The 25278-nt window shown below is 50.5% G+C and overlaps 1 protein-coding gene across 1 annotated transcript in view; it reads left to right on the forward strand.

Moving 5' to 3' along the window:
* The window catches only part of MEGF11 (multiple EGF like domains 11), a 352130-nt gene that overhangs the window by 275219 nt on the left and 51633 nt on the right, over positions 1–25278 (forward strand). The window contains exons 6-10 of the mRNA XM_024735135.1: positions 286–532; positions 1769–1889; positions 5448–5584; positions 10304–10516; positions 18546–18720. Of these exons, the coding sequence (XP_024590903.1) occupies positions 286–532; positions 1769–1889; positions 5448–5584; positions 10304–10516; positions 18546–18720 (893 nt within the window). The remainder of the gene's footprint in view (positions 1–285; positions 533–1768; positions 1890–5447; positions 5585–10303; positions 10517–18545; positions 18721–25278) is intronic.

A 25278-nucleotide genomic window follows, 5' to 3' on the forward strand; every position in this document is an offset into this window, starting at 1 on the left:
ACAGGAGAGGGGGCTCTGGAGAGGCGTGGTTGGAATGGAATGACCCTGACTGGGAGACGCATTGAGGAAAGAAGCTTCTGAGCTTGGATGATTATTTGGGGGTGGAGTGGGGCTTGGCAAGGAAGGAGCTGATGGAGCTATGAAGCTCCAAAGCTTCCATCCAGAAACCCCTTGCCGCCTCCTATCCGGGGAAGAGCAATGCAGAGATGGGAAGGCTGTTTCCAGCCCCCATCCCAAGCAGAGTCCACGGGGATCCCTCTGCCCTGACCCGCTCCTCTCTTACAGGCTGCGACAGCGACCACTGGGGCCCCCATTGCAGCAACCGGTGCCAGTGCCAAAACGGAGCCCTGTGCAACCCCATCACCGGCGCCTGCGTGTGTGCCGCCGGCTTCCGAGGCTGGCGCTGCGAGGAGCTCTGTGCGCCTGGCACCCACGGCAAGGGCTGCCAGCTGCCGTGCCAGTGCCGCCACGGCACCAGCTGCGATCCCCGCACCGGCGAGTGCCTCTGCTCGCCTGGCTATACTGGCGTCTAGTGAGTAAATCCCGGGGCGGCTGGGAGAGCAGGATCGGGAAACACCTGGAGGGTCAAGATAGTCCTGGCTGTAAAATCTCCCGCGCTCCGACCCCAAGTCCTGCAGAGGCTGAACGCCCGGGCCTCGCCCACACCCTCAGATCCCTGTTGTCCAAGCCCCAGGGAGACTGGTACGAGCTGGGAGGGCACATTCTGATGGAGGCTCTCATGGCCAGAGGAGCTAGCTAACCTCCTCCCAGGAGGTCCTCCCTGGTCCGGGCCCCAGACCTTAGTTTGGAATTCTGATCGTAACCCAAATGCCATTGTTGACCCTTCCAGGCCATTTGAGGCAGAGGCGGGTGAGGGCCCTGGGCAGATATCATGCACAGATTCGGGCAGTTTACTGCCCCTGTTCCTCTTCCCTTACCTTCTCCCCTCAGACCCCAAGCAGCCCCTCACTCCAGTTCCCTGGAGACGGAGGGTGCATGGACAGGAGCCCTCCAAGACTGCTCAGTTGAGACCCCTTCAGAGGCAAGATTGAAGTTCTCCTCCGCACCCTATCAAAGGCTCAGTGGCCTCCCCAGCAGCCCTAGAACCTGAGGGGACACCCAAGGACTCTGGCTGCAGATACATCTTTGATGGATGTTGTGTGTCCCCTGCCCCAGTGTCTGGCCACAGCTCCAGGGGAAAAACATTGGGCTAAGGCCCAAGACCAAGACCCCAGGCAAATCTTTCCCCGCATCTCAGCAGTGATAGTCCCTGTATAGAAGCCTGTTGTGGTAGCTGAAAGCCTGGAAGAGGGTGGAGGCATGCCCCAGATTCTCCCTCTCTCTGAATTTAGGCAGAATTTGAAGACTGGAGTCATGGCTACGTCTCATGGCCTTTGCTTGTCCTGTTCCTTCTGCCTGACATGCCCTTCCTCCCCTTCTCCCGATGAAATTAACTTCACCTCCAAGACTCAAGTGAAATGTCTCCCTCTTAGGGAAGCCTTCCTCAGCTTTCCCTCCCGGTAGAGTACTCTCCTTTACACTAAAAGCACTTAAGTCATCCTACAAGTACTGGTCCAAGCACACAACCTTCCAGTTCATAGTATCTGAGCCCTGTTTTCCCTCTCCTGGCCTTGTGTCTAGTATGGTTCACGCTGACTGTGGACTCACTAACTTCTAGGGAGCCCGGGAGCCTTGGGACCGGCAGCACTAGGGCCCAGTGACCTGATCTGCATGCAGCTGCCTCTAACGCCTCTGCTTCCCCACGCAGCTGCGAGGAGCTCTGCCCACCTGGGAGCCACGGGGCTCACTGTGAGCTGCGCTGCCCCTGCCAGAATGGGGGTACCTGCCACCACATCACTGGCGAGTGTGCCTGCCCCCCAGGCTGGATGGTAGGTGGACCTGCAGGATCTGGGTGGGGCTCTGTAAGAGGTCTGGGCATCCCTCACATGTACCCTGGAGGGTAAATTCCTCTCGCACCCTGAATACCCTGCCTCCCCTTTATGGTCATGGGCATCATTAGACACTGCCAGTTGTGTCATGGACACAGCTTTGAATCCCAGGGCTCCCATCTAATTGCTGTGTGACCTGAAGCAAGTTACTTAACCTCTCTGAGCCTGTGGTCCCTCGTGTGCAAAGGAGTTGAATTATTCTCATAAATTGTCTCTGTCTTTCAGCATAGGGACTCACTTGAGCTGCCACGGGCTCTGAAATGTGGTGAAAAGGGCATGGTATAAAGATTGGGGTGGTGCAGGGGAAGGGAGAGAGCAGGGTATGAATCACCTTCATTTATAGAACTTCAGGTTCCCAGCCTCCAACCTCTGTACTCACACACATACACATATTCTGATTCTGTGGGCCCCAGAATCTGTATTTTAACAAGTGCTCCACGTAATTCTGATGCAGCCTCAACCAATCCAGGTCTCTTGTCTGGGAACCACCATTGTGGGAAAGGGGGATGAGATTTATCACATCACATCAGGCCTCACATCCAAAGTTGACCCTGAAAAAAGTCCTCAGCTATTCTAGTCTCTGCTTCCCCGTCTGCAAAGCTGGCATGAAAACCGTCAGCCCTGGGACTTCCCTGGAGGTCCAGTGGTTAAGACTTCATGCTTCCAATGCAGGGGACGCGAGTTTGATCCCTGGTCAGGGAACTAAGATCCCACATGCTGTACGGTGTGGCCAAAAAATAACAAAATTAAAAATTAAAAAAAGAAAAAGAACAGCCCTGCCCTTCATAGCAGCATGGTTGGCAGAAGGCTCAGATGAAGCAGTGCACATCCAATGTGCCTTGCAAGCTCTGGAGTGCTCTACAGTTGCTTTTTGTATGTCCTTGGATGCCACAGAGAAGCCACAGCCTCCTTTTAGCCAGTATGCTCCCCCTGTCAGTGTCCCCACCCTCCACAGTCCCAAGCCCCTCAGAAGCCGTGAGTCACGGAGGCTGACTTTTCCGTTTCAGGGGGAGCTCAGTGACACAGCCAGCTGCCTCCCCTGGAGCCTGAGGCTTTGCAAAGCCAGGAAGGACAGGGCTGCTGAGCAGGAGTGAGATCTTTCAGGAGGCTGTGAGCTAGAGGTCATGGTGTGTGTGTGGAGGGTGGACAGCAGGAGGGATGGCTGCAGGGCCTATTGAGGCAGGCAGAGATTTGCCAGAGTTTTTCGGGGGTTTTTATTTTTATTTTTTTTTTTTCGGTACGCGGGCCTCTCACTGTTGTGGCCTACTCCCGTTGCGGAGCACAGGCTCCGGACACGCAGGCTCAGCGGCCATGGCTCACGGGCCCAGCCGCTCCGCGGCATGTGGGATCTTCCCGGACCGGGGCGCGAACCCGTGTCCCCTGCATCGGCAGGCCCACCTGCAGTCTAACAGGATGGATGGTGTATATGAGCGTCTGTGTGTGTGTGTAGGTAAAGGGTACCCCACAGTGCTCCGTGATGGAGAGGTGGGAGGTATAAGCACAGCCCCCAGGGTGGCTCAGAATGTTTTTTCAGGGTCAGAATGTCCTTGTCCAGGACCGCAGAAGACCGGCTCAGATGGTGGCCGGAAAGACTCATCTCTTCCCTCAAGAATCCCTGGAGCTTGTGGGGTACAGTGAGAAAGGCAAGCCCGGGTAACCCCACCACCTCCAGGAAGAAGAGGGACGCCCTCGTCTGAGCAGCTTTTCCCTGCCCCTCTCCTCACATACACACTCATCCCACCGCCCTGGGCTGCTGCCTCTGCTGCTCTGTCCCCCATCCCTACCCCCACAGCCCCGCACTGTCTGACTTACTATGTGTAGAGGAGACATCTGAGCGAAAAGGCCTCCCACTTAATTCATTACAAGTAAATTGGATGGTATTGATAGATGACCCGGGTCAGCAGGGTTTTCCTGCCTAAACTAGCTTCCTCAGGGTTGGCAATTATTGGTGCTTAATAATTGTGTGTTGAGCTAATTGATTTATTAACTATGGGAGAATCCTTGATCTCCATAAGAAAAATGACCATCTCTGGTATGGGAGAGGCTGGAAGGGCAGCAGGAGACAAGAGTAAGTTTAGATTTCTGTCTGATAAAGATCTAAGAGTCACATGTATAATTGAAAAATTATACACAGTATCTAATACCACAAGGCTACTACTGGAGGGAGGGGAGGTAGTCCTCTGCACCCCCCAGACCTGCCACAAGTCCCTCTCCTGAAAGGTACCAGCTTCAAATCTTTTAGGTGTCTCTTCTGGCATTTCCCTCCATATTTCTATGTAATGTGCTTTACCGCCATCTGCCAACTTGCTAGAGCCTCGTTTCAAATATCTGGTGATCCCTGGCTTCCCGTTCATGTTTTACCACGATCCTTGGAAAAGCTGGTTGGAAGCCTAGGGGGCAGGGGGAGATGCCAAGCTTGTTGACTGATGGGACTCTCAAATATCATTACTTATAGGCCTTTCTTCTCAGTCTCCTCGGAAAGGCATCCGCCAGAACCCTGCCAGAGGGAGGAGAGTCTGGTCACTAGCATCGTAGGAGCTGAGCAGGGGAAGAGAGCAGAGGGTCTGTTCAGCGGGCAGGTCTCAGAAGATCCCCATTTCTGTTGCCCCATTCCCCTTAGCTGTGCTTGGTGTCCCTGTGTCTGAAGCCTTATACGGATCAACCTCCCTAAAAGTAAACTGTCAGTCTTGGGAAGTCACTTGGCTGTTTGAAATGGGAGTAAAAATCTGGGGTCTAATTCCCTCTTTTATAAACTTTCAGACCGTCCCCCTGTTTCCCGACACGTGCACCTTGGCCTTCAGAGGCCCCCAGTGTCTCTGATTCCTGAGCTTTTCTGAGCTTTGTCTTGCAACGTGTGCTCTGCAGGCACTTGGCATTGCTGAGAAAACAGAAACCCCAGCAGTTTCTGCTCCTCTATCTGCCGGTCCATCTTCCACCACGTGACACCTCTTGTCCTCTACAGTCCCCTCTCCCCTTCCTTTTCTCCTTGTAGGTCTGTACATTTCCCCCCTTTACTCTCCTGTTAGCTGGGTTTGGGAAAGAAGTAGAGATAAATGTGTGTTTCCAGACCACCATGTTTAATCACACCGCTGCTTTGTTTTTCCTCAGCACTTTATTGTGTACCAGTGTGAGGGCACCTAGCACCGTGCACTAGTTACCTGTTTGCTTGTCTCTCTCCCTAGTAGACTGGGAGGAGAGAAATTGAGTCTTACTCATATTTTCATATCCCTAATGTCTAACACAGGACCTGGTATACAACAGGCACTCAGTAAGGGTGTGCTGAATAATTAGATGAGCCAGTTGGCCTCAGTCTGCCCATCTCTAGCTTTGAAGCCATGGTGTCTCGCTTTCTATGCCTCTGTGATTGGGGAGAAGGTACCACTGAGGGAATGGCGTGGTCCCTTGGGCTGTAGCAACTGTGCTACTTCTAGAAGAAGGTGGCCTCAGGATTGCATCTCAGCAGCACCACCTCTGCATGTCTTCCCTCCTGTGCTTCAGGGAGCAGTGTGTGCCCAGCCCTGCCCACCAGGGACATTCGGCCAGAATTGCAGCCAGGACTGTCCTTGCCACCATGGAGAGCAGTGTGACCACGTGACTGGGCAGTGCCACTGCACAGCCGGATACATGGGGGACAGGTAAGGAAGCTGTTAACTCTCGTCCTTGATGTACATAATACTCATTTTCCCAGCAGCCTTGAAGAGAACAGCTCAGCTTTACCGGTCCATGGCCTTCTTCTGCCAGCTTTCCTGTTCCTTTCTCAGAAAGCATTCTGAGTCCTTCTGCCAACCCATCCTTCCTGGCCCTCAGCCTGCTGAGGGTACCCACCCCCACCCCCAGCCCAGTGACCCAAGCCCTGAACTTGCATTGACTCACCTGGGGAAGTGGGTGGGCACCTACCACCACTCTCTACTTGCTGCCCACCTGGAGAGAGGCAGTGGCACCGATAAGCCAAGGAAGCTGAGCGTGCAAACTCAGTTCACACATTCTGCACAATTGCTTTTAGAAGTGGATTTTTATTCCTGACGTGAGTTCTGCCAAAAGGATATTGACGTCAGTTTGCATCCTCTGAAGGCCTGTGGCCTGAGAGCAGACCAATCAAGGGCACCAATGTCCTGGTATCAAACCAGCCTTGCAGCCTTAGTGGATGACCCACAAAACACATAACGGAGGGACTGCCAGACGTGCGCACTTGCCATGGTAAGAAAGATTCCACGATGATAGGGCAGGCGCTCTAGAAGGAGCGGAAACGACAGCCAAGGTGTTTGACGGTGAGTGGATTCAGAGCTGGTGGAGGACGTTTGTCCAGAGAACCAGGGCAAGTCCCCTCCCTCTCACTCTGAACCACGTGTGTCCCTTTGAGCAGAGAGACGGGCAGTAGAGAGGAGGCTGTCACACCCTTGCCTGCTTCTGTGGGATCCATGCTTCACCTCTGGCCCTGGATTTTGTTACTCTGCTTCCCCTGCCCAGATAACAGCAGGAAGCAGGAAGCAGGCCTGAATTAACCAATGAGTCCTTCTGGCTCTGACCAACATAATTGCACCCCTCCAGCTCTCACTGGAGTCAGCCCCAAGTCCTCAGTGGTCCAGGAAGGAGATTTTCCGTTTCTAGCTTTGCACTTACATACCCCCCAGCCTGAAGTCTTTTAAGCCAGATCTGATCTCTTTGTGAGCCAGTGTTCATCTCCGTGAGCATCCCTGGCACAGAATGCGGGGTGTGGCATCTGGGCATCCATCCCTCTCTGACCTCTGTTGGAGACTGCATCTGTAGGCAGAGAAGGGAGGCAGGACTAAAGCACTGAGCCATCTTCCCATCCTCAGCATCTCCCTGGATAAGTAGACATTTGGGATGAGCCAGCAGGGACAGGAGCCGGAAGACCCCAGAACCAGAACAGGACCCTTTGTTTCCGGCCACTTTCACAGGAGAGCGAATACAGCCCATTCATTGTTGGAGACAAGCGGGCCCAGGGTTCCAGCTGACCGGACTCACACCAGCGGATCCAACCTCATTGGTGCCAAGATGTACCAAATGGAGAAATACCACTAGTCCCACTTGTTGGGGCCCAGCCCATGATCCTGAGGCAGAGAGAAACCCCGAAAGCCTCGGGGTCTTCAGGCAAGCTTCATCAACCATCTACAGATGAAGAATTCCTAGAAGGGCCTGGTAGCATTTGGGTTTCCCACCTAAACGGGCTGCCTGGTGTTTAATATTTTGTAAAATTGCCTCCATTTATTTTGTAGGTGACAGCTGCAGGAACCCACCCCGCATCATTGCGAGCATATTAAAGTTGAGTGGGTATGATAATGCAGGCCTCCCCGGATAGGCAGAATCCAGTGCAAATTAAACATGAAACGTAATGAGGGTTTTGCAGCTCATTTTGTAATTTAATTGAGCAATGTCTCTGGTTGTTAATGGCAATATCGGACACATAAGTTTGATATGTTGCAAAGGAAGGATGTTTAAGTAGAAAACTAATTCCTGCTGTGATTACCCTTCTGTTCCACAGGCCCCATTATTAGCGTGCTTTGTGTAAAATTCATTAGCAGTCGTTGCTTGATCTCTAAATAAATAAGTTGTTTAACTTGTGGGTAGGAAAAAAAAAAAAGAGGCTGATTATGTAAATGGATTAGGTTGTCAATATTTCATTTCTAGATTCTTTTTCTGGGGCTGTGGAGTCAGGAGTCAGTCCCTTTGTAAATATGATGGGATAGCTCATTTTGTAATTTAATTGAGCAATGTCTCTGATTGTTAATGGCAATATCGGACACATAAGATTGATATGTTGCAAAGGAAGGATGTTTAAGTAGAAAACTAATTCCTGCGGGGATTACCCTTCTGTTCCACAGGCCCCATTATTAGCGTGCTTTGTGTAAAATTCATTAGCAGTCGTTGCTTGATCTCTAAATAAATAAGTTGTTTAACTTGTGGGTAGGAAAAAAAAAAAAGAGGCTGATTATGTAAATGGATTAGGTTGTCAATATTTCATTTCTAGATTCTTTTTCCAGGGCTGTGGAGTCAGGAGTCAGTCCCTTTGTAAATATGATGGGGCAGGACGTGCCCTTCAGAGAAGGGAGCTCACTGTCCAGGGCTGTACCCAGTCCTGGTGCGTGGGAGGGAGAAGGAATGTTCCAGTGAAAAGGAGGAATCCGGAGGTGTCTCCAGGCTGGGGTTTCTTCCCCTGGTGTCTGAGACATCCAGGAGAGGCAACCTTAGTGACCTCTGGGGAAATCCATTCTGAGGCAGAACAGGGGCTGGCAATCCAGGTGGCAATCGTACAGCTCTTCACCACTCTGTGTCCTCCCCTTCCGCCTTGGTTTCCCTCCTCACCTCCTCCATCCTACTCTCTCCTCCTTCCTGTCTTCCACCTCCCATTCCTTCTCTCTTTCCTCTTCGTCCCTCTCTTTTCTGTTCTTTCCCTTGCTGAGGCCTCAAACTGACTAAAATGCAGCAAGATTTGTAGGAAGACGATCTGGGTGTGTGATGGAAAACACTGCTTCCAACTCAGGACTCACCAAGAGTTAATAAAGATGCTAAGGCTGTTTTTTTTTTTTTTTTTTTTTTTTTTTTGCGGTACGCGGGCCTCTCACTGCTGTGGCCCCTCCCGTTGCAGAGCACAGGCTCCGGACGCGCAGGCTCAGCGGCCATGGCTCACAGGCCCAGCCACTCTGCGGCATGTGGGATCTTCCCGGACCAGGGCACGAACCCGTGTCCCCTGCATCGGCAGGCGGACTCTCAACCACTGCGCCACCAGGGAAGCCCAAGGCTGTATTTTTTTAAACATCTTTTGTTGTTCCCCTCTGCCCTGATTATTGTAGAAGATATATAGAAAACCTGAAAATGGGAAAACATAATCATTAAACGACCTGTAATTCCTCAAGTCCACTCCAATGTTAATATTTGGAATTCTTCCCTTTGAGCTTTTTCATGCCAGAAGGGCTCTGTTAGGAAAACTATAGAAAACAATATTAACAAGAGTAATAATAAGAACTAACACTTCTTACTGAGCCCTTACCATGCATGGGGTACCTTTCTAAGTGTTTATACACGTTGCCTCATTTAATCCTCAAACACCTGGTGAGGTTTAGTTATTATCCTCCCATTTTGTGATGAGGAAGCAGATGTCAGAGCTGTAAAGTCAGTTCCCCATTCTCTGCACCTTTGAAGCAGTGTGGGGATGTGGTTAATCCAAAACCCCACAGTCCATAGGCCATTTCTGTTCGTCTGTCTCTGGGACGCAGGGGTTGCCCATCTCTTTTACCCCATATGCCCCCAGGTTTACCCCTTAAGTTGTTGCTGTAACAATGAATTACATCCCCTGGGGAATATCCCTGGGCTGGGGTGAGGGGTGTTGGGCACATCCAGGAAGCTAGGCAGTCAGCAGCAGAGGTTACACCCACCCACAGAGGACCCACAACCAATGCATGTCAGTTTATGAGTCAAATAATGATCATTATGCTGGGAGTTCCAACTCCCAGGCCCCAGCAGAGGCAGGACACAAAGGGGGCCAGGTCCTCTTCTTTGGGGGGCTCACCGGCTGATGGAAGAGGCTCAGCCCCTGCCTTGAGGGAACCCCCAGTCCAAGGAAGAGGAAATAGTCCCTGTCTTGGGGGATTCTCCAGTCTGATGAAGGAGGATGCATCTTGTACTCATGGGGAAACTCGACACTGGTGGAAGAGGATCGTCTCCCATATGGCAAAGAGAGACTGTACATCTGTCCGAAAGACTCAAAGAACAGAGACAATGAGTAGAAATAAAATTACCCCATCTCATCAAATCTGAAATGCCACCGATTGTGAGATGCATCATTAGTTTATATATTGCTAAGAATGAAAAACACTGAAAATTAAACTGTGACATGCCATCAGTTATGAGACTTAACTGGTTTCAGAGATGTTAGAATATATTTTCAAAACAAGGTTTGTTGTTTACTGGGTACAGAAGTTTCAGTTTGGGAAGATGAAAAGCTTCCAGAGGTGGACGGTGGTGATGGATGCACAGTATAAATGTACGTAATTCCACTGTACTGTACACTTACAACTAATTAAAATGGTGAATTTATGCTCTACTTCTTTACTGCAATCAAAAAATGACAAAAAACCACATAAGGCCTATATTCAATGAAATATGATAATATGAACTCAGTCCTGGGGACTGAGGGGAACTGGCATGGAGGAGGGAATGGACTGGGGCGACTAAACCACGGAATACTTCCTGGAGGAGGAGAGGAAAGAGGGGAGGGGACTGTGAGGAGGTGCAGCACACCAGGCCCAGGCCTGGAGGCAGGGGCGGTACGTGCTGGGTGGATCTGGAAGGGCAGGTGAGGGGGCATAGCCTCACCCTCCTCTGCTATCCCGCAGGTGCCAAGAGGAATGCCCCTTCGGGACCTTTGGCTTCCAGTGCTCCCTGCGTTGTGACTGCCACAATGGGGGTCAGTGTTCACCCACCACCGGTGCCTGCAAGTGTGAACCTGGCTACAAAGGCCCACGCTGCCAGGAACGTCTGTGCCCCGAGGGCCTGCACGGCCCAGGCTGCAGCTTGCCCTGCCCCTGTGATGCCGACAACACCATCAGGTACGAACGATCTGGGGACAGGTGAGCGGGGGACAGGGGTGGGGTGGGCCCTGGTGGGGAGGGGGGCTGTCAGGGCACAAAGCCCACCTCCAGCCAGATCATCCAGGCAGGCAGTGAAAGGGCTGGGACCTCAGCAATCACCTTCACTGGCCAGTCTGATGAAAAGACGTAGGCCAACCTGAGACCCCACACACAGGAGCACGAGGGAACTTGGTGGGATGGGTGGGAATGCGGGGGGCTAGGCTCAGGGTACCAGGGCCCTGGGGGCATGGTCGGGAGAACTTTTTGCATCCACAGAGTCTGCATCTAACCAAGCCCTTTACCAGCCCCGAGGGGCCCAGAGACAGGACCACCAAGGCAGAAGCAGGGGACTTGAGCCACAGAGGGACAGTGTTAGAAGGGACCTTAAAAAACGGTATGGCTGACCTGGGGCCTGCAGAGGGCTGTCCCCTGGGGCCGTGGCTAGAGTGGCAGAGCGGGAGGGGACAGAGGGCAGGCCCGCAGGGTTGGCTTGGGGTAGCCTCTCCCTGCACTCTGTGTCAGTGGTTTGTTTGTTTGTTTGTTTTTCTTTTTTTTTGGCTGTACGCGTGCCTCTCCCTGTTGCGGCCTCTCCTGTTGCGGAGCACAGGCTCCAGATGCGTAGGCTCAGCGGCCATGGCTCACGGGCCCAGCCGCTCCGCGGCATGTGGGATCTTCCCGGACCGGGACACGAACCCGCGTCCCCTGTATCGGCAGGCGGACTCTCAACCACTGCGCCACCAGGGAAGCCCTGCGTCAGTGGTTTTTAATCTAGGACTGGGATTATTTATCTAGGGATATCTGTATAGTTTGTCAGCGAGTGGTATTGAGCTGCCATTACGGTGACTGTCATGGTTCTATATAAACGCCCTCCATCTCTCCCTCTAATGTTGCATGTTTTTAGTAGTTTGGAAGTTTTGTATATTTATTGTATTAACAGAGTGTCATAAACTAAAATGCCGTTTACTGGATGTTTGTATAATTTTAAATACTGTATTAGCACTTCAGAAGCAGAAATTATGCTGAGGGCTTAATGTATATACAAATAACCACATTTGATTTTTAAGAAATCATCTGTGTATAATTCTATCATGTGCTACTAAACAAAATAAGTAATATAAAAGGCTCAGTTAAAAAAAAAAGTGGGGCTTGGGGACATCTGGGCTGAAGCCGGCCCCAGCCCTGCTTCCTGGAAGTGGAGACGCCAGAGCCGCCCTGGGCCACATCCCCCAGCTCCCCTCACTGCCTGCTTCCTGCACCAGCTGGCACCGCCCTCTGGTGATAAATGAGGCTGTCGGGCCCCAGATTAAAGCTTCAAATGGGGCTGTCAGGCCCCAGATAAATGCTTCCACAGCTCTCTATGTGGCTGCCTCTTATTAGGATGGTGCAAGGTGAGGGGAGTCTCCCTTCTCCCCTCAGGCCTGCAGGACCAGCTGCCCTGGGCAGTGGGTGCTGCTTCTGTTGGCAGGCCAGAGAGAGATACCTCTGCTTTGTAGCCTTGTCTCTGGGACAGCCAGGACCTAGCCTCGGCCCTTCTTCATTTCCAGCTTTTGATTCTCCACACATCACCCAAGGTCCTCAGGTCACTGTTAGCAGAGGCCTCTTAGAAAGTGTTGTGGCTTTGACAGAATCTGTCCCCAGTCTTCAGTTCCTGGAGCTAAGTGGCTCGGGCAGTGCTCTCTGCAAGGGCAGAAGGTTGGGAAGGACACCATTAAGAGGGGGCTCTGGAGCCAATGGAACGGGCTACATATGACTTAAGCATTCGTTTGCTCAGTCATTCATTCAACAAACACAGAGCCTGCAGGGCCAAACACAAGAAAGAAAGGGTCCCTCAGCACGAGTCCAGCCCTCAGGAACTTGAGTCTGGAGCACCTACCCACACTGAGGACCTCCTACCATATTTCTTCAAATACAAGACAACACCAGTAGTGAGGCACTGCTTTATTTTATGTACTACTAAAACTGAGCCATGACATACCACTGACTGCATCAGAGATCTGAAAATGTGGGGCAAAGTGCATCTTAGAATCAATGAAATATATGCGGCTGGCCCTGCTGGGTCCCAACATGTACTCAAGTAACTGTGACCCAGGGCTCTGTACAGAAAGCACCACAGGAAACCGCTTCACTGGTCAGGGAAGGCTTCCTGGAGGAGGTGGCTTCTGGGCTGGGTCTGGAGGGTGGGGTGAGAGCTCCAAGACTCTAAACACGGGGGTCCCACATGGCTGGTCGGGGGACTGGGCAGCTGCCTCAGGCTGTTCCACGGGTGAGGGGCAGCACCAGGAACCCCTACCCCTGCGGGGAAGCCAAGGGAGGACCGTGTCAGGGACAGGAAGCTAGGCTGCCACTGAGGTCCAGTGCAGGGAGAGTCCCTGCCACGGAAATCCAACCAACCCCCAAATTAAAGAGCTATTGTTTTCTCCCCATACCCAAGCAGCCGTGCCCTGCATAATTTATCCCTCCTCTGAAGGAGTCCTCGATGCATTATTAATCTGGAAGGACTCCCTCTTCTCCGTCGCTAATCTCAGCCCATTCAATATTGATGATTATTTGCTTTACTGTCTTTAACACGTGTCACATTTCAGGGGTTGGGAGGCAGTAGTGCTTCTTAAGCGTGGGGACCTGGCAGCCAACCCCCCAGGCCGGGTTCCCCTATGTCTGCTTGACTATCTCCTTGCAGGGAGCTGTGTCACAGCCCGAGCTTGTGGGTCTCTGCAGCCTCAGCCTTGCACGGAGCCTGGCACAGAGCAGACCTTCAGGAAAAAGAATCGCTGAATTCATCTTAAATCGCCCATTCCTCTAGGGTGGCTCTGCTCCCAAGCTGATGTCACCTTATTTTTTAAAAATATTTCACCCCTTTCCCTTGGCACACGGCCCCAGTGACTGAGCCCCCGACACTCACCGAATTTTTATTTAGTCTAACTCAGGATTTCTCAGCTTCGCCACTGTTGATATTTTAGGCTGGATAATTCTTTGTTGTGGACAGCCATCCTGTGCATTGCAGGATGTTTAGCAGTATCCCTGGCCTCTGCCCACTAGATGCCAGTAGCAATACCCCAGCCCCAAGTTCTAACAACCAAAAACGTTTCCTGGGTGGGGTGGGAGGAGGCAGAATTGCCCGAGGTTGAGAGCCTGTGTTCTCACTGCACCTCTCTCATGCTGCACTTGGCTTTGTTCTCAGGGACACAGAGAACAGCTCTCTTCCTCTCTGTGGACACAGGTCACTCCTCTCTTCCTGTGAGCCTTTGTCCCATTCTAGAGCCTTCTCTCGGGATCCAAGAAAAGCAGAGGGATGACTCTAGGACTCCTAATCCCAAGGCAGTTAAGCTGCAGGTTCTGGGTAGGTCTGGGACCCCTCAGTCCTGGCCTTAGAACTACCTCTGCCTGAGTCAGTGTCCTGATACGTGTACTTCTCCTCTGTCCTAGTTTCCCAATCTGTCTATCGCCTTTTGTCAGCCCAGTGGGGGCTAAAAGTTTTCTTGTGATCTTTGAAAGTGAAGCTTCCACCGAACTCCCTGAGACAGAGTGTGGGATCCCCAGAAACCTTGCCTCATTTCCCCGCTGGCTTCCGCAAGAGCTTGCAGCAGAGCCCCTCCAAGACAGCTTGCCAGGAAGGCCTTGAGCATCTTTCCTAGAGAAGCAAAGTCTTCCTAACCCCCAACCATAGAAAACCCTCCTCAGCTGGCCCCAGCCTCTCCCGGCTCTATGCCCCTCTGGAGAGGCTGCTTCAAAGAGAGGTTGTACCCACGTGCCCTGGGAAGGAAGAAGTGGCTGGTGAAATTCCCCACACTTCATTCCCTTTATAAATGCTTTGTAGCACACACAAAGCAGCCTCCTTCCTTCATAAAGGAATAACCTTGAGAAAGTGAACACCTGTGTGTCAGACCTTGTCCATGTCCCCTCCACAATTGGATTGTCATAGACGAATTCCAGCAGCCATGATTGTGGATTACCTTTGAAAGATTTGACTTAGCCACCAGATGCAGCATTGATAGAAATCTCAGAGCAGCCAGGAAAAGCTGGCAGAAAATTCCACCCTGAAAAGATTCCTGTATTGTTCAGCTTTCGGCTTCTATTAACTTGTGATTAATCTATGTCTGGGGGAAATGGAGAAAGGTGAGGGGGGGAGAAAAAAAAAAAGGCAGAGCAAAAGCCAAACCAGCCTAAGCAGGAGTCACTTGGCTGCCATGTGACCCAAGGGAATGGCTCTGCCACCAACGGGGCAGGGAGCAGGGTACACCAGGGAGAGGGAGATGTGACAGAGGTGCCGAGAGCATGGCAACGGCAGTTTTCAGTCCTAATCGCTGAGCCAGCGATCATTCCCCACCCTCTATTCAAAGGGATTTTGGAGTTTCTATAATAAGTGACAAGTGATCGAATTAAGAAAACAGAGGTGTTTTGTTTTTTAAAATAGAATTTTAGCGATATGAAAGGAGAGAGGAAGAAATTATCTCAGGTTTGGTTTTGAGCTTTCTGGTTTCTCAGAGTAAAAAGGTAAAATTGACGTTGAGACACACCCCTAACATCCAAAACACCGGCGGTTAAGATGGAAAGAAGAAACGCAGGAGAGCTTAGAGGCCAGCGTTCGCCAGCTCACTGTGTGTCTAGTATGCTATTCACAGGGTGGTCTTCACACCAGAGCAAGGACCTGTAACGAGAGACTCTCTTGAAAGAAGGGCAGAAGGATGCCTGAGACCCTTCAGAATCTCAGGGGCCAGACAGAGCTGATTGCGGCCGCCAGCGCCTGCCGTGTTACTTCCTGGGTCCAAGCATGTCAGTCTCCACGACTGTGACCGAGCCAGTCCCTCTGACCCTAAACCCAAACCTCAGAGGAGACCCCTGAAAAGTTGGAACCGAGAAAGGCCATGCCTTAGGGCTTTGCTGGGAGTGTTGGGGACAGAGGGGAGCACCCCACAACTGTCTGGCTGAGGGTCAGGGCCACCAAGTAGGGGCCCCCTGCCCCATGACACACGTGCGGGCCACTATTTCCCCTTACAGTGTGGGACCCAGGGAGGAATTTATCTGGAACCATAGAAGTCAGGAAGTCTTCAAACATCCATTCTTTACACACATTCTTTTTTATATATTATAATTTTTATCACTTTTTATCTGTTTATGAATATAATAGATGCTCAGTTTGAGAAAGTCAGAGAATACATAGAAATTAAAGAAAAAACTCAGTCACTTATAATTTCTCAATCCAGGGGTGAGTACAAAAACCATTTTGTTGTAATTTGTTCATTCTTCATCCATTTCTGATTCACTTTTTTTTTCATATTTTAGATCATGACTTTATACACAACTTGCTTATTTCACTTACCCTTATGTCATATCATTAAATAGACTGGAAAACATTTGAATACTTCTCTAACATGCCTTCATATGAATTGTCATAATTCATTGAACCAGTACCCTGGTGTCAGAGGCAGCATGAGGCAGTGACCAGAACATGGCCAGACAGACCTGGGTCGGAATCCCAGCTGCCACTGAGTTAGTGGTGTGACCTTGGGCAAGTCATATAACCTCCAAGTGCCATCTGAAAAATAGAGGCTCTAATGCCTAACTCACAGGCTTACTTGAAGATTAGAAATATAGGTGTAAAGTGCCTGGTGCTTTAATAGCCTGGTCACATATTATTTATTATTATATAAATTGCCCCCATTTTTCCACTGTTATAAATAATGCTTTGGGGAACATCTCCATGCATAAATCTTTCTCTACAACTGTGACTATTTCCTTAGGATAGATTCTTAGAAATGGAATTACAAGACCAAAGGGTCTGAATATTTTTAGGACTCCTGATATATAACCCCACATTGTTTTCTAGAAACCTTTACCAGCATTGAGCATTATCCCTTTAAAAAAAAAAAAACAAAAATACTTTGCCATTTTGATAGAGAAAAAGTGATATCCAGTTGTTGTTTTGACTTGATGATTAATGAGACTAAACGTTTTCCAAAATGACTATTGGCTACTTGCACTTACTATTCAGGAACTGTCTGCTCCTGTCCATCCCTCATTTTCCATGAGAAGATCAGGGCTCCCGGAAATTGGCTGGGCTTCACACAATTAGTTTGTGCATTAATTCATTTGGCAAATATGTATTGGTATCTTCATGGTGCCAGGGACCCTGCTGGCCATTGGGGTACAATACGGAAGTGAAATAGACAGACAAAGGGCCCTCCCCCATGGAGCTGCCACCTGGTGGGGAGACAGGTGATAAACAAGTCAACAGACAGAAAATAATTACGCGTAGTAAAAGTACTGTTCATTCCCAAGTATTTAATTGGGCAGTGAATGTGAGCCAGGCACTGGGGATCCACCAATGACCCAGGGAGGCAAAGCCCATATCCTCGTGGAACTTAGCAGAACCAAGATTTGTACGTAGGCTTCTCTTGCCAGCCCAGAGCTTGCGCCATTGGACCATATCCCTTGAGCTGGACTCCAGGGCAAGGAAGCAGATGACACAGGGAATCCAAGAAGCTTGTCTCTGACATCCAGCGTCTTCTCTGGAGTGTTAGTCTGGGTTCTCCCAGAAGCAGATGACGAGAGCAAGAGATTTACTAGGGACACAGCTATGAGGGAAAATGGGGAAGGGGCTGAGGAGGCTAGGGGAGCATGAGACCGCAATGCAGGTCTGACCTGTGTGAAGGAAAGAGAGAAGGAAGGAAGGTTGATTGGAAAGTTTTAGACTGAAGCACAGTTCTAAGAAAGTTTGGCGAGATGGGGAGTCTTTAAGCCAAACTTGTCCATCAGAGGAGTCCCAGATTTGCCAAGAATGTGTCGACCTTAATATTCCTGCTGTGCTCTAGCTGAGAGCAGCCCAGGGGAAGTGTGACCTCTGAGAAAATGTAGTGATGGATTTCAGACACAGTAGCTAGGGCCATCAGTCAATTACACTCCCCACAGAAGCTCTGAGAAGAAAATGGTCACCACACCCGGGATCATGGATGCATATTGGCTGTTGGATCAGACCTCTGCCAGCCAGAGTTTGCCTGACTCTCTAAAGGTCATGCCAGGCAGCCCCTGCCTCCAGCCAAATGGTTCTTTCGCTGGGCTTGCCAGAGAGGGGATGGAGACGATCTTGCTTGCTCTTAAAGAGCCCTAGCAATGCATGGATGGAGGGCATTCTCTCCAATACAGACATTGCCATAGAGGGGAGGACGCATCTGCCCCAAGGTTCCATTTTAACTCAGCAAATGTTCATCAAGTACCTACAATATGCAGAGTAACTGGGCCTCACTGCAGCCCTCTTGTGCCTGCCCACACACTGGGCATCTGCCTTGGGTGCAGAGTGGGTGAAGTGCTGGACCTCCCAGTCCATAAGGGAAGAGGCTGCCTCCTGCTTTGGTGTCTGTGTATTTGTATTATAGAGAGCACTTGTTTGGGAGTCAGGAGACCTGTGTCTAATCCTGATTTTGCTACTTCCTTGCTATGTAACTTTAGGCAAATTATATAACAACTATGAGCCTCAGTTTCTTGGGGCTAATAAGAAACATGTAATAAGACCATGTAACCTTGGCATCGTCTGGCAAACAAATAATACATTAAGAAATTTAACCTCAGAACTTCCCTGGTAGTCCAGTTGTTAAGAATCTGCCTTCCAATGCAGGGGATGGGGGCTCGATCCCTGGTTGGGGAACTAAGATCCCACATGCTGCGGGGCAACTGAGCCCGCGTGCCACAACTACAGAGCCCACACGCTCTGGAGCCCACGCACCACAACTAGAGAGAAGGCCGCACCGCAACAAAAGATCCCACGTGCCACAACAGAAGATCCCACGTGCTGCAACTAGACCCAACTAAGCCAAATATAAATAAATAAATAAATAAATAAATAAACAACTCACAACTGGGGGAAAATACTTGCCAAAAAAAAAAGAAAGAAATTTAACTTCAGAGGCCCTTCGATCCTGCAGCCCTGGGCAGACCAGACTTGGGGTGGGCAGAGAGTGGAATATGGCCGCATTCCTGACCAGACTGTCCTCTCATTCTTCTCTCATCTGCTCAGCTGCCACCCAGTAACTGGAGCTTGCACCTGCCAGCCAGGGTGGTCTGGCCACCACTGCAATGAATCCTGCCCTGCTGGCTACTATGGCGATGGCTGCCAGCTGCCTTGCACCTGTCAGAACGGCGCCAACTGCCACAGCGTCACTGGGAGCTGCACCTGTGCCCCAGGCTTCATGGTAAGATGGAAGGGGACTCCCATGGCCTCTCCGCCCACCGCCACCCCTACACAGGAAAGGAGGGGCCAGCTCCTCCCACTTCCAGGTGGAATCAGGGAGTGTGGCCCTGTGGCCGTGGATGCAGAATGAGGGTATCTCCATGTGCCACTCAGAGATAGAGTCCATGACCAGAGAGCTGCCAAGGCTGTTCTTAAAGGCCAATTCTATTGGGGTTTGAAACTGTAAAAGTAATGGAAGGAAGGTGTCTTTCCGTTGTCCCCTCACCCTGAAACACCAGTTGTCTTCTTTGGTGTTTGGACGAATTGTGTCCATATCCTACGCACACAATATTTTTCCATCATGATAACCACAGAGCACGTAATAAGCCCAGAGTTTTGTATTTTGCTTTCTTTTTTCCCATATTTGCTGCTTGGGCTTCTTAATTATCATTTTAAATGGCTGCATGACCCTGCAGGAGCTGATGGCCCCCCTGCTGACTCAACCATTCCCTTACTGCTGAATACTGATTTGTTTCCAGTGTTCACAACAAATGTTGCAATGAGCATCTTCCTACAAACGGCATTTCCCCTCCTATTGAATTATTTCCTTAGGGTGACTTCCCAGGGTCAGTGGGCCTAATGTATTTATGGCTCTTGATGGATGTGGCCATATTACTTTCCTCAAGAGTTATATAAATCTACACCTCCGCCAGCCATGTATGAATGTAGCTATTTCACACCAACTCTGCTAACATTCTTTTCTTTTTTTAATTTTTGCTAATTATATAGGTAGAAAATGGCTCCTCAGTATTGCTCTAATTTGCATTTCTCTGATTACTAGGGAGAGTAAACCTTTCCCCCACGTGTTTGTTTACTATTTGTATTTCCTCATGAATTATGCTGGTCTTTATGAGGTTTGATTCCGGGGAACTTGACATTGGAAGTGGAATCCTGTTCAATGGCGGGGCATGCCCAGTGGGTCTGAGGACCCAAACATTCAGGGGACCCCCGTGACCAGATTTTTTATGGTGCTATAAGAAGTGGTTTATGTAGTACAAAGAGTGGCCTTTGCAACCAGCCCAGGGTCACATCCTGGCTGTCCTACTCACCAACTGTGTGACCTTGGGCCAGTGAGTTAACCTTTCTCAGGATCAGTTTCCTCACCTGTGGAATGGAACACCTGCCTTGCAAGGTTGCTGTCAGGTGTACAGATGGGCTATACTGTATGGAGTACCTTGCCTCAGTGCTTCTCAGACTTTAGTGAACTCAGAAACCACCAGCAGACCTTGATAAAGTGCAGGTTCTGATCCGGTAGATCTGAGGAGGTGCCTACGGTTCTGCATTTCTTTTTTTTTTTCCTTCAAATATTTATTTTTTATTTATTTATTTATTTATTTATTTGGGCTGTGCCGGGTCTTAGTTGCAGCACACGGGCTCTTCGTTGCAGCATGCGGACTTCTTAGTTGCGGCATGCGAACTCCGTGGCACGCAAACTCTTAGTTGCGGCATGCATGCGGGATCTAGTTCCCCGACCAGGGATTGAACCTGCGCCCCCTGCATTGGGAGCGCGGAGTATTACCCACTGGACCACTGGGGAAGTCCCGGTTCTGTGCTTCTAATCACGCTCCCAGGTGATGCCAACGCTGCTGTTCAGTGGCCCCACTTTGAGTAGGAAGAGGATGGTGCCCAACTCGGGCTGCCCACTGGAATCACCTGGGGAGCTCTACAAACGCTGATGCCCCTGCCCTCTCCTGGAGATGCTGATATGTTTGGTCTGAGTGTGGTCTGGTTGTGGCCAGTGTGCTGCCAAGGTGGCGATCCACTGGAAGGAAGCCCTTGTCGTGATGTAAGAGTACAGGTTTGCCTGGTGACAGTGTCTGCTGTGGGCAGGTTGCCCCTGATCTATACAACAAAACTCTGTTCAGCTCCTTCTTCCCCCTCCCCAATGCAGATAAAACTGGGTGAAGGTGATTCCAGTGGCATCTTCAAAAGAGAAAAAGATCTGTCCCTCCTGCAAATTTCCTAATTTACCTTTATTGGTGTGAGCTTGGTCCATAACTTCCATAGAAAAATGGAGTGCCCGAGGTTTGGGGTTTGGGTAGGAGCGAATGGTTGTTTGGGATTAAAAGTCTCACCTAGTCAAGTGATCAGGTGACTGAAGCCAAAATGAAGTGACCACACAAGACTTCTCGGGGGACATCCAGACCCCAGTCCTAGCTTGGCTACCAGGGTAGTTCTGACTTTGGGCAAGTGGCTTCCGCTCTCAGGGTCTTAGTTCCCTCATCTGTAAATGGCGAGTGTGCAGGGGGAGATGAACTGACTGATTTCTAAGATGGTCTACTATGCAGGCTCCACAGACCAAGTCAGGAAACACACCCTTCTGGAGGAAATGAGAGAAAGTAGGAGCAAGTGGGTGTGTGTGTGTGTGTATTGGCCAGGGGAAGGGGGCATCACTGAGGTTGTTACAGTCTGATTGTATACATTGTCTATGGGCCTCCCTGTTCCCCCTTCTTCACCCCCAGCTGCCTGCCTTGTCACTGCTCCTCAAAAGAAGGGGAAATCCAGGCCCTGGGTGGGTGAAGGTTGGGGGTGGTCCTAGAGAGGCTAGTGTCTGTGGGCCCACTGCCCCCATGGCTCCAGGAATCTGAAGGCCAGGCCCCCGCGTCTCTTCCTTCCATCTGGGATGCAAATGACTTCCTGCTCTTGAACTTTAGGGGACTTGGCACTTGTAGGAATCATCTTGATGTGGAATCCCACCTGCCTGGGGCTCGGGGCTAAATAAGACAGATTGTGAGCGAAGCGGCCCTGGTGAGACCCTGTGAATTCCCATCCATCTCCTCCTGCCAAGCCTCATTTTACCTGGAAAGGTTCTTTTGGGGCGCTGTCGGGTGTTGAGCAGTAGCTGCTTGAGGTGATTACAGAATAGTCAGTTGGTCTCATCCAGCGTGGCTCATTCCCGCACACATCAGGTTCCAAGGGGGAAACCAAACCATTGCCCTCACCCCGGCTTCTGAATGAATGCAACTTCCTGCAGTTAGCCAGCTCTGGTCAGGGTGGGAGATCAGAGCAGTTAGAAAGCAGACTTGGCTGAGACCCTCCCCCAAATGTCCTGCAGTCAGTGATAATTAGCATTGCCTTTATTTGTTAGTTGGTTTGTGAATGTATGCACCTGTCTTTTTCTTTGAAGGAGTTTTAGGATGGGCAATTAATTTGAGACGAATTAAAAGAACCCTTTTCTGAGAGTTTGGAGACCTTGAGCCTCAGCTCAGTAACCTTGGACATGTCGCTTTACCTTGCTGGGTCTCAGTGTCCTCATCTGTAAGGTGAGAGTCACATCAGTCCTGTCTGCTACTGGATGTGAGTAGCCAACATGGTGATGGATGTGAGGCATATGCTCAGCTGTCCTCTCCCATCAGAGCTCTTCCTGCCAAGGGCTCTTTAGGGAGGATGTTGGGATACATTTGTGAAAACAGGGTCTCTCAGAGTCTGAGGACTGAGAATGGCCTCAGCCTCAACATAACCATGAGGAGTACTGAACTACCCCGGGAGCCCAGTGGCATGCCTGATCCAGCCAGGTGGTCCCCACCGCCTGAGGCCATAAGAATATGGGGCAGAAGCAAGCCCACCTGACACTCAGGGTGTTCTAACCCTCACACTCTTTCTCCTTCCTTCCCAGGACACTGGATATTTCCTCTGCCAAGAACTTGGGGGAGCTGCTGAGGGTATGGAAAGGCTAATCAGATGCCCATCCAGCCTTCTAAGAGCTTGTGCCCAATAATAGTCATACTCACATTAGCAGCAAACACTTACCGAGTCCTTGCCACAAGCTTCATCTCTGTTCCTCGCAGGAGCCCTACAGAGGTGCACTTCCACATGCCTAGGCCTGAGAATGAGGGGCTTGAAGTTCAAACAGGATAAGTGACTTGCCCACGATCACAAAGCCAGTAGTGGTGGGAGCCACCACAGCTCTCATCTATTAGATGATAGACTTTGACTGACGGGCCACCATGGAACCACATGAATCTGGGTTCAGATCGTGGCCTGCCAATCCCCACTGTCCCTACTGAAAAGTCACTTATCCTGCCTAAGTCTGAATTTCCTCATCTGTTAAGAGGAGACTTAGCCATGAGAGTGAGAAACTTCAAATGGAAAGTTCACGGCTCAGGGCCTGGAACACTAGATGCCCAGTAAAAGGGCAGTCAATTGCTGGTGAAATGTGACAGTGTGGGAGAACACTGCTTCCCTCAAGCCCGGCACTCCCTTCCAAGGAGAGTGCCAGGATGAGTTATGCCCAGGGATTCCCGATGCAATAAAGCCATAAACGTGCACAGCTGCTGTTCCAGGCAGATCCACCCAAGCACCTGTGGATCGCCCTCAGTGGTCAGTGTCAGGAGGCGCTGTGGGGTGGACATACCTGTCAGTGTTTGGGGAAATGAACATAGGGATGGAAGTGGGAAGAGAGTCTGGGCAGCAGCAATGGAATCACTTCGGGTATGCAATGCTGGACTACATTGGGGCTGCTGAGTGCGAGAAAAGAGCCCTGGGCTGAAAGGCAAGAAACCAAGTTCCTAGCTCTGGTTCTTCGAACTCTTGGGGCTTCCATTTCTCATCTATAGGATGGGAATGAAATTCTCTGTCCAACAGAAACAATGGTGCGGGAGCCAATCATTAAAATGGGAGTACTTAAAACTGGGCGTGGCATCGGTTCAGCACCTTGGACAGTTCCCACGAGCTTCTGCTGCAAGGTTGCTCTTGCCCTGTTAGAACCCAGGTTCCTTACCCAGCCAGAGCACCAGGGTGAACAGGGGTAGGGGAAGGCAGAGTGAGGGTCACATGACAGGGGTCTCAAGCTGGCAGAGTCCTGGGACTGTCCGAGTCAGGGATGATTCAGGAAGTGAGGGGAGGGTATTGTGGTTGAGGGGACTAAGTGGAGCTATCCATCCACTTGGAAGTTGGGGTCCCATCACCCCTCTCCATGGCTTCTCATTACCCACCAAATAAAGCTCAAACCCCAGTCCTTTGTAACCTGCCCTTAAGACTAGTTAGTCCACCCTAACCTTATCCCCTGCTACCTGGCACAAAACTGTGCTGTGGCCACACATATCCGCTTTTCCCCAGACACAGCGTCTGCTTTGGGCCTCTGCCTGTGCTGTTTCTCAAGCTTTTCCCTCTTCCTAAAATGGCCCTCCCCACTGTCTTTATCTCAGTCTATGAAAATCCTTGTCAGCCTTTCAGACTAAAATCAAAGGCTGCCTCTTCCATGAAGTGTTCCCTGAATATTCCTCACTTTAGAATTAACCCTTTCATCTACTCTGTTCCCTCAGCACACGGCTCAGCGTCTGTCTCCCTCCAACCCTGCACCTCCTACCGCCTTCCCCCACCACATGGCTACCATGTGAATGTCTTGCTCAGGACACTTTGAAATGAATAAAAGTCTTGGGAAGAGCAATGAAGGCCCTTAGCAGAAGTTTCCAGAACTGACCTTTATAGGAAGGAAACTCATGGCATTTCCGAAGGGCCTTGCCAGCAGGGCGGGAGCTTAAATCTACCCACTGGTTTCTCTGCACTTCAGATAAACAGGCAGCTGCAGTGGGACTGGAGCAGCTGTCCGCCAGCATCATCTCCAGGTTCTTTGGGCAAATGGTATGAGTTTCTGCCTTACGCAATTCTATATAGTGGTGTTAGCCAGAGACTCTAGAGCCAGATTCTCTGCTTTCATGTGCTTGTTAGTTGTGTGACCTCGGGCAAGATATAACCTTCCTGTGCCTCTGTGTCTCATACGTGAAAGGGTAATAATAATAAAGTCCAGTGAATTATTGGGCTGATTAAATTAATTCTTACATATAAAATAACTAGAATACCTGGTATATTAGTCATCGTTCAACAAGTGTTAGCTATTATTATCATTATTGTTGGGGATGCTGCCACTGCTATTGTCGCTGTTGTTATGTACCCAAGGGGTCCCCTACCTGAAGACGCTGACTGGTCCAGGCCTGAGTCCCCTGTTTGGGGGTACAGATGGAAATAGGGGCGAGGGGAAGAGAGCAGAGTTAGTTGAAACTTCCTCCTGGCTGGGAGCTGCAGGGTTCCCAAGGGCTCCAGGGCTCCCAAGAGCAGCCACAGAATGAAGAACAGACTTTCTCATCACAGCGGGGAGGAGGCCAGTTTCTCAGCCCCTCCACATTCCTCTGCTGGCCAGCTTTCCTTAATTGAGGCCTCACCTACGTGGCCAGCCTGATGAAGCCTCCTCCACTGCTCTAAAACTAATTGTTGCCGCCTTGGCACCTGGAGTGAACAGCCTGTGAGGTCACTGCCAGTGCTACAAAGACTCGATTTCCCAGACCTCCTCCCCACATGGACGCATTGAGCCCGTGTGGCCGGGAGATAGGGGGCCCTCTGATTGTTCCTCAGCACAGATACTCCCTTTCAGCTCCGGTTATAAGGGGGATGGGGAGTGTGAGAGGTGGGGGATGGGGGGGGCCTTGTGTCCCCTCCCGTGGGATTCAGGGCCTGTATTTCTCCCCGGATGACAGAATTTCTGTTACCTTAAAGGGCTCATCATTTTATGCTGCAATTTTTT

This window comes from Neophocaena asiaeorientalis, unplaced genomic scaffold (genome assembly GCF_003031525.2).
Source record: "Neophocaena asiaeorientalis asiaeorientalis breed wild unplaced genomic scaffold, Neophocaena_asiaeorientalis_V1.1 scaffold264, whole genome shotgun sequence".
Taxonomy (NCBI): domain Eukaryota; kingdom Metazoa; phylum Chordata; class Mammalia; order Artiodactyla; family Phocoenidae; genus Neophocaena; species Neophocaena asiaeorientalis.